Below are 12,422 nucleotides of genomic sequence, written 5' to 3'. Positions count from 1 at the left end.
CTTTTGTGTTCTACTCGAGATAACATCTACGCATGAACCTAGCTCATGATGCCACTGTTGGGAAACGTTGCATGGGAAACAAAAAATTTCCTACGCGCACGAAGACCTATCATGGTGATGTCCATCTACGAGAGGAGATTTGGATCTACGTACCCTTGTAGATCGTACAGCAGGAAGCGTTAAGAAACGCGGTTGATGTAGTGGAACGTCTTCACGTCCCTCGATCAGCCCCACAAACCGTCACATGAACCGTCCCACGATCTGTCCCACGAACCATCCCACGATCCGTCCCACGAACCGTTCCGATCTAGTGCCGAACGGATGGCACTCCGCGTTCAGCACACGTACAGCTCGATGACGATCTCCACCTTCTTGATCCAGCAAGAGGGGGCGGAGAGGTAGAAGAGTTCTCTGGTAGCGTGACGGCGCGCCGGTGGTGGTGATGATATACTCCGGCAGGGCTTCTCCTAAGCTCCGCAGAAATACGATCTAGAAGAAAAATTGTGTGGTATAGGGTTGAGCAGCACGTGGCAAAGTTGTGTCTCAAAAACCCTCAATACCTCTAGTATATATAGGAGGGAGGGAGGGGAGGAGGCAGCCTCAAACCCTCAAGGTTTGGCCGAAATTGGAGGTGGAGGAGTCCTACTCCAATCCTACTTGGAGTAGGATTCCACCTTCCCACTTGGAAACTCTTTCCACCTTGTGTTTTTTTCCTTCTCAAACCTTATGGGACTTAGTGGGAACTTATTCCAGCCCACTAGGGGTTGGTTTATCTCTTACCATAGCCCATGAGACCCCTTGGGGCGTGACACACCTCCCGATGGTCCCCGGCACCCCTCCCGGTACTCCCGGTACACTACCGATGAGCCCGAAACTTTTCCGGTGACCAAAACAGGACTTCCTATATATCAATCTTTACCTCCGAACCATTCCGGAGCTCCTCGTGACGTCCTGGATCTCACCTGGGACTCCGGAACTTTCGGTTACTAACACCTATAACTCAACTATACCGAAACATCACTGAACCTTAAGTGTGCAGACCCTACGGGTTCGAGAACTATGTAGACATGACCCGAGACACTCCTCGATCAATATCCAATAGCGGGACCTCGATGCCCATATTGGATCCTACATATTCTCCGAAGATCTTATCGATTGAACCTGAGTGTCAAGGATTCATATAATCCCGTATGTCATTCCCTTTGTCCTTCGGTATGTTACTTGCCCAAGATTCGATCGTCGGTATCCGCATAACTATTTCAATCTCGTTTCCCGGCAAGTCTCTTTACTCGTTCCATAATACAAGATCCCGTGACATACACTAAGTCACATTGCTTGCAAGGCTTGTGTGTGATGTTGTATTACCGAGTGGGCCCCGAGATACCTCTCCGTCACACGGAGTGACAAATCCCAGTCTTGATCCATACTAACTCAACGGACACCTTCGGAGATACCTGTAAAGCATCTTTATAGTCACCCAGTTACGTTGTGACGTTTGATACACACAAGGTATTCCTCCGGTACGAGTGAGTTATGTGATCTCATGGTCATAGGAATAAATACTTTGACACGTAGAAAACAGTAGCAATAAAAATGACACGATCAACATGCTACGTTCATTAGTTTGGGTCTAGTCCATCACATGATTCTCCTAATGATGTGATCCCGTTATCAAGTAACAACACTTGCCTATGGTCAGGAAACCTTGACCATCTTTGATCAGCGAGCTAGTCAACTAGAGGCTTACTAGGGACAGTGTTTTGTCTATGTATCCACACAAGTATTGTGTTTCCAATCAATACAATTATAGCATGGATAATAAACGATTATCATGAACAAAGAAATATAATAATAACTAATTTATTATTGCCTCTAGGGAATATTTCCAACATGGCCTACCGGAAGTTTGGATAATCCGTCGTGTCCTGAGAACGAGATATGCAGCTCCTATCGGGATCGTCGACACGTCGGGCGGCCTTGCTGGATTAGTTTTACCTTTTAGGAAATATCTTGTGCATCGGAATTCCGGTGATGCTTTGGGTAACCTCAGAGTTGAGGTTTTCCCCTAAGGAATCTGACGAGATCGCGAGCTTCGTGATCGAGGATTTCTATGCGGCTTGTGGTAATTTGTGATGGACTAGTTGGAGCACCCCTACAGGGTTAAATCTTTCGGAAAGCCGTGTCCACGGTTATGTGGCAATGTGGAAACTTTGTTTAACACTGGTTCTAGATAACTTGAAGTTGGCTTAATTAAAATATGCCAACTGAGTGCGTAACGATGACTGTCTCTTTTCGCGAGTTCCTTCTCCGATCGAGGACACGGTGGGGTTATGTTTGACGTAAGTAAGTGTTCAGGATCATTCATTTGATCATCAGTAGTTCATGTCCGTTATGCGTAGATCATCCCCCTCTTATTCTTGTACTCGTAAGTTAGCCACCAAATAAATGCTTAGCCGCTGCTGCAACCTCACCACTTAACCATGCCTCACCCATTAATCTTTGCTAGTCTTGATACCTTTGGAAATGAGATTGTTGAGTCCCCTGCGGCTCACAGATTACTACAACACCAGTTGCAGGTACAGGTAAAGGTTACTTGACGCGAGCGCATTGATTGTTCATTTGGAGTTTCTTCTTCATCATCATCGATCTAGAATGGGTTCCAGGCAGGCAGCCTGGGATAGCAAGGATGGACGTCGTTTTTCTTTTCTCGTTTGTTTTCGTCCGTAGTAGTACCCTGCTCTTCTTTGTGATACTTATGTATTGTACTGATGTGACTCTGATGTAGCATGTGGCGAGTGTAAGCCAATTCCATTTACTCTTCTCTTCAATACATGTACTTGTAACGATATCCATTCTTGCGAAACGAGGAGATGCGCTTCTGTACTTGTCGAGGCCCTCGCGCCAAAATAAGGATAGGATCGCATCTTACGCGTTACAGTGACTCTTCTCTTCTCTTGTGGGGGGGCGAGCACTCATTGGAGAAGTGTCTCGGCCTTCCACAATTGTAGTTGTTTCTTTCATGACTAGATGAACGCTTCTCTTCCTATCTTGAGTTGGAGCTTCTCTCTTTGCCTCTAATCTTGTAGAACTTGTTCAATTTCCTGACCATGAGGCTTATCTCTTGTTTGGTGACAAGGTTGTCATTTGAAATAGCGGGAGTATCACTTGAAGCTTTGTAAGCACCGCTTGACTTGTTATGAAGCTCTTCTTTGTCCTTGAGTGACATTTCATGGGCAACAATCCTTCCAATGACTTCCGTTGGCTTGAGACCTTTGTAGTTTGGTATCATTTGGATCAATGTGCACACAGTGTCATACTTTCCATCCAAGGCTCTAAGGATCTTCCTTATATGAATTTGTCGGTCATCTCTTCGCTTCCAAGGAGGCAATCTCATTTGTGATGAGAGAAAGCCTAGAGTACATCTCAGCGACTCCTTCACTATCCGTCATCTTCAACTTGTCAAGATGTCTTTGCAACACATCCTACTTAGATTTCCTGGCAGATTCGGTACCTTCGTGCATATCGACCAAAGTGTCCCAAATTTCCCTTGCATTCTCAAGACGGCTAATCTTGTTGAACTTTTTGGGGCATAGGCAGTTGAATAGAATGACGCATGCTTGAGAATTGTATTGCAACATCTTCAATTATTTCGTGGTCGCTTCACGATCCGGTTCCCTTCCATGACCAAAAAATTCACCTTGCAAACCAACACAAACAACAGCCCAAATGGCGGGCTTATGACCAAGAATATGCATTTTCATATTATGCTTCCAACTAGCAAAGTTTGTACCATCAAAGTATGGACCTCTATGGTGATAATTTCCCTCACTAGACGGCATACTCTCCTAGATTGTGAAACCAATGCAATAGAGACCAAAGCTCTGATACCACTTGTAGGATCCGAAGTATGACTAGAGGGGGTGATTGGACTACTTGACCAAATAGAAACTTAGACTTTTCCCAATTTTAGTTGTGGGCAAGTTTTAGCAATTGTTGCAAGTCAAGCACACCCTGCACATGCAAGTATAAGAGTATAGCAGCGGAAAGTAAGGACATTCACATGTAAATAGAGGGTAGAGATAGGAAGATCGAACACAAAGATTGACACGGCGATTTTTGGCGCGGTTTCGATAGGTGTTGCTATCGTACGTCCACGTTGATGGAGACTTCAACCCATGGAGGGTAACGGCCACGCGAGTCCACGGAGGGCTCAACCCACAAAGGATCCACGGAGAAGCAACCTTGTCTATCCAATCATGACTTACGTCCACGAAGGACTAGCCTCACTAGGGGTAGATCCTCACGAAGTAGGCATATCCTTGCCCATACAAACTTCTTGGTTCAACTCCACAAACGAAGTAGGAGGCTCTCAAGCGACACCTGACCAATCTAGGAGACACCACTATCCAAAATGTAATAGATGCGATAGTACGATGAACTCCTTGCTCTTGTGCTTCAAAATATAGTCTCCACAACACATAATAACTCTCTCATATATTTGGCATGGATAGAAGAGATTGATTGGATGGAAAGCAATTTGGGGAGGCTAGAAATCAAGATTCAAATGTAGCATTGGAATATCTTGGTCTTAACACATGAGTAGGTGGCTTTCTCTTAGAAAAATGGATATGGAAAGTGTATGTCTGTTCTAAGTGCTTACTCTACGAATAAAAGGTGATGGATGGGTATATACAGGCATCGACAAAAATCTAACCGTTACAACATTATTGCTCAACTTCGTGAAACCGAAGTAAAACTCGGTGGCACCGACTAGTGAAAAATGTGGCAATTGTTGTCTTTTTAGTGAGACCGATATATAAATCTCGGTGGTACCCATACGGGTGTCCTCGGTAGTTTCCAAATCTCGGTGAGACCGATTTCCAAAACTCGGAATTCCGATTCTTGAAAATGGTTAACCAGAAAGTTGGTCACTGATTTCAGTTGCACCGAATGGAATGTTGGTGGCATCGAGATGCTAGGGTTTGGCATGGAATATGACTGGTGGAAAACTCGGTAGAGCCGAATGGAAAGTTGGTGGCACACTGACACCGAATTTTGGACTTTGTGAATTTTGACAGAATATTTGTGGGAGAATTTCATGAGTACTTTTGGTGGCTATCTCTAAGCACTTGAGAAACCATATCATCATAGTCACCTCATCCTCTTTTAATAGTATTGACTTTCCTATGGACTCAAATGTGATTTCTCACAAAATGTAAAATGTAGGGTCTTCAAACTTGCTGCTAATAGATGTTCCTTGCATCTAGGGGTTCTCCTCACAATCCTTAGTGACTCCATCTTTGAACTTCTCTAAAATATACTCGATAGAATCATTAGTTCAATGACACATATATTGTTATTAATTACCAAAACCACCTTAAGGAGAAGTTGTGCTTTCATCTATCAACATTAGTCGCGGTCACTTTGGGTCTGTGCAGTTGTAGTCGAATTGCACCGTTTGAAGTTGCATGTCTAGTGGTGAACGTAGAACTCACGAGACAACCCTCTCTGTCCCTAGTTGAAGTCGTATTCTACCCGTGCAAGCTGTAGCCGAGTTATAACACTTAAAATTATGTGTGTAGTGGTGAACATGCAACTATCTTGATAACCCACAACCCACCATCAATTGAAGTCGCATTGTAGACCATATAGTTGCATTGGATTACAACGCTTGCAATTGTATGTCTAGTGATGAGCACGCAATTAACCCCGACAACTCCCATCCTGACCCTAATTGGAGTCGCTTTCTGCACATGCAGTTGTAGTCAGATTAAAACGCATGCAGTTGCATGTCCACGGGTAGACCTGCAGCTGGCATCAACAACACTCATCCTTAGCACAATTGCATTCGCTTTGTGCCTCTGTAGTTGCACTCCGATTACAAGCATGCAGTTGCATGTCTAGTCGTGGACATGCAACTGGCCTGCGCCCCGCCTCCATCCTATTCTTCCAATCTTACCTTCATTATTGTTTTAAACCTTTTTTCAAAAAAAAACTAACTTTATCAATTTGAAATAACAGTTACATCGTCCATAAGAAGAGGTACAATTTTTCTCGCGCTACTTAAACCATTTTTTAGTCGAGGAAAATCTATCCAACCTAGCAAGTTCACGATCAACCTTATTCGCTTGTATATCATTCCTTCTGTCTCAAAATAAGTGTCTTAAACTTAGTACATTTTTTACTAAAGCTGGTATAAAATTGAGACACTTATTTTAAGACATAGGGAGTACAGTGTTCACAAATAGTAAGAGAAAAATCACAAACAGAAAAATAGCAATCATTACAATTTGTCATGTCGCTCCCACAGAACGTCCTCCGTCTTCATGATGTCTATAACCTCCACATTATTAGCATTAGTAACAAGACGATTGCAGCTTGCCTCTTGCGCGAGAGATTAGCCAAATCATAGCCCAAAGCTTTAGTCGTCGGGAAATCCTCACACTAGTCAATCTTTCGATTTCTGCCAACGATGAATTTTCCTTTGTCATTTGCGCCAGTTGTGTCCTCAGTTCTTCATCAAAAGACGCATCAACAAGTTTTATATATCCCATTTTGGCCACAACATTTGTCTCACCAAATCTCCACCGCAAAATTTCATGACTGGATCAATAAAGTCCGAAACCTTAGACAAAAGATGCCCCCTCTCGACGTAATAACTTTCCTACTCGCACAATTTGAGATCCACATATCTTCTCAAATATTAATATTTTGTTCATTCCTAACTTACCAGATATAACCACGCTTCAAGCAATCTTCAAACAGTCAACTCTCGACATAATACTTTGTCAAGTAAATGAGGAGACTTTTTTTATGCCTGCATTCTTCAAATCACCACCAGAAAAATATTTAGCTCTCAATACAGTAGCAAACAAAGAATGATTATCAATGAGGCGCCAACACAAAAAAATTAGAGTTATCAAGGAACAACAGGTCCATTCCCATCTCGCCAGATATAACCATGCTTCAAACAGTTGACTCCCTCCATATAATACTTGTAGACAACCATTGATCGTTCATTGAGGATGCAAGATGGAACTAACTACGGATTGGCTGGCCATAATTGGTCTATATATTTTTAGAATGGACATCTTTGTCTTGTGGGGCTATGCATATATAAGCTCTGGTAGAAAACCGGGAGAAGCTCTTGTTGATGGATTTAGTTGTAACAACTCATTAAACAAATTAGATTTGTTCATCGATCACGTACGCCACCGGACAAATTAAGAAGAACCGCCTAGCTAGCTCATGAACAACATATATAGCAAACTAGCTCATCGGCGGAGGCCTGTCTGGCCGGCCGGCGACCGAAGAGACCCTGCGAGATATGGCAGAGGACGATGGCAGCAAGTGCTCCGCCGACGTTCTCGCGGGGTCCTACTTCATGGCCAGGTTGATGGTCGTCCTCGGCCTCATGGCCAGCGTCCTCGCCCTCTCCGGCCTTTTCCATTCCGGGCTTCGACGCCTGGGCCAGCCAAGCATCATCTCGCACATCCTGGTACGTACGTTGGTATCTTGGCAGCTTCGATCCATCACCCTAGGCTCCTAGCTAATGGATGATTAATTTGTTGTGCTAATGGATGAAGGCTGGCGTGGTGGTCGGCCCGACGGTGCTTGGTCGCATGGTCAACCTCCGGCAGCTAGGCCTGGAGGACCCCGGCATGGCGCTGGACGACGCCATCTACTACCTCCGCGTCATATTCATGTTCTTCACCGGGCTGGAGATGGACTTGTGTTACCTGCGACGCTACTTGCGTGCCTCCCTCGTCCTTGCCTCCGGCGGCTCCGCGCTGTGCCTCCTGCTCGCCGCCGTCGCCGGCCCATTCTTCTACGGCCTTCTCCACCCAGGGAAAAAGAACTTCTACCCAGACGGCATCTATGCTTCCACCGCTCTCTTCATGCTCGTCCTCACCAGCACCGCCTCGCCCGTCCTCATCCGCATCGTCACGGAGCTCAAGCTCACCGGCTCCGAGACCGGCCAGCTCGCCATCGGCACCGCCTTCGCCAATGACATAGCCAGCCTGGTTGTCGTTAGCATCATGGACGTCGACTGGACCACCTATGACAAGGATGGCAAGGCCAGGCCAGACGACCTTCTCGGGCAGCCGATGGCAAAGCTCATCATCTTCCTCTTCCTGTCGCTCAACGTCTGGATCGCCATACGTATGGTGGTGTGGCTGGTCAGGCTGCTCAACAGGGCCAAGAAGGGGCGGCAATACGTCAGTATGTACGTGCTATGCGCGATGCTCCTCTTCATCGTCAACACCGCGCAGCGCCTCAACGTATTCGGCTACAGCGCCTCCATGACCGCGTTCCTCATCGGTCTCGCCACCCCGCGAGACGGCCCTACGGCGCGCACCCTCATCGATCAGCTCACGTACCCTGTACACCAGATTGTCATGCCCCTCTGCTTTGGGGTCACCGGCGCCAGGCTCGACTTCACCAAGCTCGGCCGCTTCACCGCCACACAACTCATTATCGTGGTCGCCTTCACCACACTGCTCGGCACCACCGGGAGGGTGGCCGGCACGGTGGCAGCGGGGCGGATGATCGGCATCCCTGCGAGGGAGACGCTCGTGCTCGGCTTACTGCTCAACGTCAAAGGCTACGCGGACATCCTCGCCATCAAGCTTGGCGACAAGGCCGGGATTTGGGGCGACGCGGCGCAGAGCGTGCTTCTCTTGTCCTCCATCATCAACACCTTAATGGCCGGGCCGGCGTCCGCCGCCATCGTCCGCCAGCAGCGCCTGGCCTTCCAGTACCGCTCGCACTGCCTCCAGGACCTCAAGTTGGACGAGGAGCTTCGGGTCCTCGTTTGCGTCCACGGCGCCGGGAGCGTCCATGCCATGCTCACGCTGGCCGAGATCTCCAAGGGAACCACGCCGGTGGCCATATACATCCTTCACCTCATCGAGCTCATGACCGCGCACAAGTACGCCATCACGCATCTCTACCACCCCAAGGGCGGCGATCGTGACGACAACGGCCGTTGGGGCCACACCCGGGAGATCGACCAGGTGGTGGCCGCGGTCGACCGCTTCATCAACGATACCATTGTCGCGGTGCGTCCGATGACGGCCATCTCCAACCTCGTCTCCATGGACACGGACGTGTGCAATGCCGTCGAGGACACGCGCGCGTCCCTTGTCATCGTGCCGTTCCACAAGGAGCAGCGCTACGACAAGCGGATGGTGTGCCGCCGCGAGGGCCGGCGGGAGCTCAACCAGAGAATCCTGCAGAGAGCGCCATGCACCGTCGGGGTGCTCGTCGAGCGCCGCCTCGGTACCATAGCGATAGCGGAGAGGCAGCCGACGGCCGAGGGCAACCAGCAGAGCGGGTCGGTAGACCCCGAAGCCAAAGGGTCAGCCCCAGCGCACGACGTGGTGGCTGTGTTCCTCGGCGGACCACACGACCGGGAGGCTGTGGCGTACGCGACGCGGCTGGCGGCTCACCCGTCGGTGAGCGTGACGGTGTCGAGGTTCCTTCCAGAGCGAGCGAGCATGGACGCCACGGCCGAGGCGCGATCAACGACGCCCATGTCCACTACCAACGACTCGGGCGGCGATGATGACCACGTCACGTTGATGGTGGAGGGCAAGGTGGACGAGGAAGGCATGGCGGACGAGGAGTTCATGGCGGAGTTTTACGCGAGGTTCGTGGAGCCTGGGCATGTGTCTTACACGGAGATGTACGTGAGAAACGGGGTGGGGGTGGTGGAATCGCTCTGGTCCATGGTCGGGATGTACTCGTTGTTTATCGTGGGCAAGGGTGGCGGCGGCGGCGGCGCGGCAGCGGAGATGACCAAAGGCATGGGAGGCTTAAACGAGGAATGCCCGGAGCTGGGGCCAATCGGGGACTTCCTGTCCTCGGACGACTTGCTCGGCTACGGCACATCGGTGCTAGTGCTCCGGCACCACGACGTGGCAAAGAAGACGAGACAAACCCAATGATCGTCGCGCTCGCCATATCCAACCAGGAACGACGTCATCAGATAATGGAATATACAGCAATAGCACTGTACAGTGTATTGTATTTCGTGTATACATAAATACTTGTAATTAAAAAGAACTAGTCTATAAGTATTTTATTAGATACAAAAGGAATAGTATATTGTAAATGCGGCGACATAGATCGAAAAGTAACTAATTAATTGTTAGTCGGGGCGATTTGGATTTTTTTACATCGTTCTTTTTCTCTCACCATGACTGAAACCCTAGCCGTCAGGAGAGGCCAGCGTCGTCCTCCGACGGCTCTCCTTCATCGACAACCTCGGTCGTCGGTGCTGACGAGGGTTGACGGATCTACGCATGTGGATAGTTTTAGGTCAAAATAACTTAGTTTTTCTAGGTTGTTCATCTTTTGGCTTCGGCGGCGTCTAGAATAAAGTATTATCGGATCTTATTTCGACAAGACAATCGGTCCTATGATTGGGGATCGATCTGGAATCCAGACTCTTCAAGCAAGGATGATGCAGCGACAGCGGCATCCTTGTGATGGACATGTGCCATCGTGCTCCGTCGTTGTGACGACGTTTGCTCCAGCGCCAACGCAGGAGGTAGCCTAGGAGCAAATGCAGATTTTGGCATGCATCGACGTCATCTAGGAGATGATGGATCGTGTGTTGGGTCCGTGGTACATGGATGGCAGGTATAGTTTCCTCCTCCGACGCCTTAGTCATGCGGGGGTGCCAGATCTGGAGCTCGATGACGTGTCTGGGGTGTTGCCCGGTCTGATTCGGTCAACGATAATGGTTTCATCTTTGACGAGTCATCTTGAAGGTCCGCAAAGCTGCATATTAACGATGAAGCCACGTCAAGCTCGGATGTGAGGTGGTCCATCAATTTTTTTTATGGTTGTTGTGGTGGTGTCACAGGGAGATGATGGGCAAGCTCAGAGGTTTCTTTAGTCTTGTTTGTAATCTTACTTCTTGGTTGATGTTCCTTTTTACAAAGGCTAGCGTTATGTTATGTATTAGTTTTAACAAATCCGTGTGTATGTGTCTTATACTGTGACAGCCCGATGCCGACGTTTCAGAAGATTCCCCTTCTATTCCGTCTTCGTCGTGTGGTTATTTTTATTTGTCGCATCATCATCGCATCATGCGCATCATCAGCATTGCATCGGCATCCCGTTGCCGCCAGTTTTCAAAAGTTGCATCCGTTGTTAGTTCCCGGTTCTCGTCGTTGTCTGTTCTCAGCCCGACCGCACATGGACGCGCCCGCGGCATCGTCAAAACCCTGTTTTAAAAGTGTGTGTAAAACTTTCTCCGATTGGGTTGGAACTTGGCGTGCGGTCCTAATTAGTGGTAGCTAGGCCGTCTGTCAAATTTCGTCGCAATCGGAGTCCGTGTGGCAACCGAACGGTCGTCCGTAGCGGCACCGTATCCGGTCTATCGTGGGACGTCTTTCGATATTTTAAATCTCGTTGCCGGGTGCCCGTTTCCCTCTCTTCATAGCCCATTAGTGCCACCTAGCCCTCCGTTCGTGGTCGTCGGCTCACGATCGGACGGACGAGGTCCACCCCACCATAGCCCAACCCTATATAAGACCGCACCATGGAGAGACCTCTCTCACTTCACTAGGGTTCCCCCTAGTCATTTTTGCAGCCACGCCCCTAGAAAACCCCACCTGCTAGCCCACACCCTTCAAATCCCGCAGCCATAAGCTCCATAGCCTTTCTCAGCCTTCGGATATGAGATCTGGGGCTCAGATTCGCCCAAATTCCCACCTACCGGACATGTCCGCGGTCAAACCGGACACGTCCGGGTGTCCGCAGTGCCAGCGTTCTATCCCGAGAAGCCGCCCGCAGCCGCAGCCCATGGCGCTCGCTGCCCGCGCCGCCCCGAGCGCCTCCCGCGGCTCCTCGTCGTCGCCGACCGGAGCTCGCCGGAGCAGAGCCCCACCGGACCTCCTCCTCCCTTCCCTTCGCCTTCCCTCTCCACCATCTCTCTTTTCCCTCTCTCCTCTAACCTCTCTCTCTCTCTCTCTCCCGTCCTCTATTCTGGCAGGAGCCCTTGCAGGCCGAAGCTATCGCTGGCGGGAAGGGGTGCATCCCCTTGGATCCGGCGGATCCGGCCCTCCCGAGCTTTCCCCGCCGTTCGCCCTGACCTGGCCGGAATCACCCGCCGCCAGGAGCCGCCGCCAGGAGCGTGTGTCCTCGGTCCCAAGGAGGACGACAGCGGAGGCAGTCGAGCGCGTCCCAGATCCTGGACCACTTGCCAGCCGTGTGGGCCGGCATCCCGCGCAGGCCGCCTCGGCCCAGTACCAAGCGCCCCAGGCGGCCTCCCCCTCTTCCTCGCATGGGCCGGCCCCAGGCCCAGTCGGCCACCGCCCCGAAGCTGCTATTGTCTCCCCCTTCATGGGCCGAGCCCACCCGGTGAGAGCCCCCTGTTCTCTATCCCCCGCCCGTGGCGTGATATGCTA

The 12,422-nt window shown here is 49.7% G+C and overlaps 1 protein-coding gene across 1 annotated transcript; it reads left to right on the top strand.

Annotated features, from left to right (window-relative positions):
* Nucleotides 1–7,171: 7,171 nt before the first annotated feature.
* On the top strand, nucleotides 7,172–10,071 carry LOC123408133 (cation/H(+) antiporter 2-like). The gene is made up of 2 exons (XM_045101321.1): nucleotides 7,172–7,498; nucleotides 7,587–10,071. Exons 1-2 carry the CDS (start codon nucleotides 7,328–7,330, stop codon nucleotides 9,948–9,950), a joined length of 2,535 nt encoding a protein of 844 aa, XP_044957256.1. The 5' UTR covers nucleotides 7,172–7,327; the 3' UTR covers nucleotides 9,951–10,071.
* The last annotated feature ends 2,351 nt before the right edge of the window (nucleotides 10,072–12,422 follow it).

This window comes from Hordeum vulgare, chromosome 1H (assembly GCF_904849725.1).
Source record: "Hordeum vulgare subsp. vulgare chromosome 1H, MorexV3_pseudomolecules_assembly, whole genome shotgun sequence".
NCBI lineage: Eukaryota > Viridiplantae > Streptophyta > Magnoliopsida > Poales > Poaceae > Hordeum > Hordeum vulgare.
This window is presented reverse-complemented; position numbering and strand designations above follow the sequence as displayed.

Excerpts from the sequence above, each read along its gene's own strand:
- LOC123408133 (XM_045101321.1), top strand. The coding sequence starts at position 7,328 with ATGGCAGAGGACGATGGCAGCAAGTGCTCCGCCGACGTTCTCGCGGGG. Across the intron at positions 7,499-7,586 it reads GCATCATCTCGCACATCCTG|GCTGGCGTGGTGGTCGGCCC; the intron begins GTACGTACGTTG and ends TAATGGATGAAG.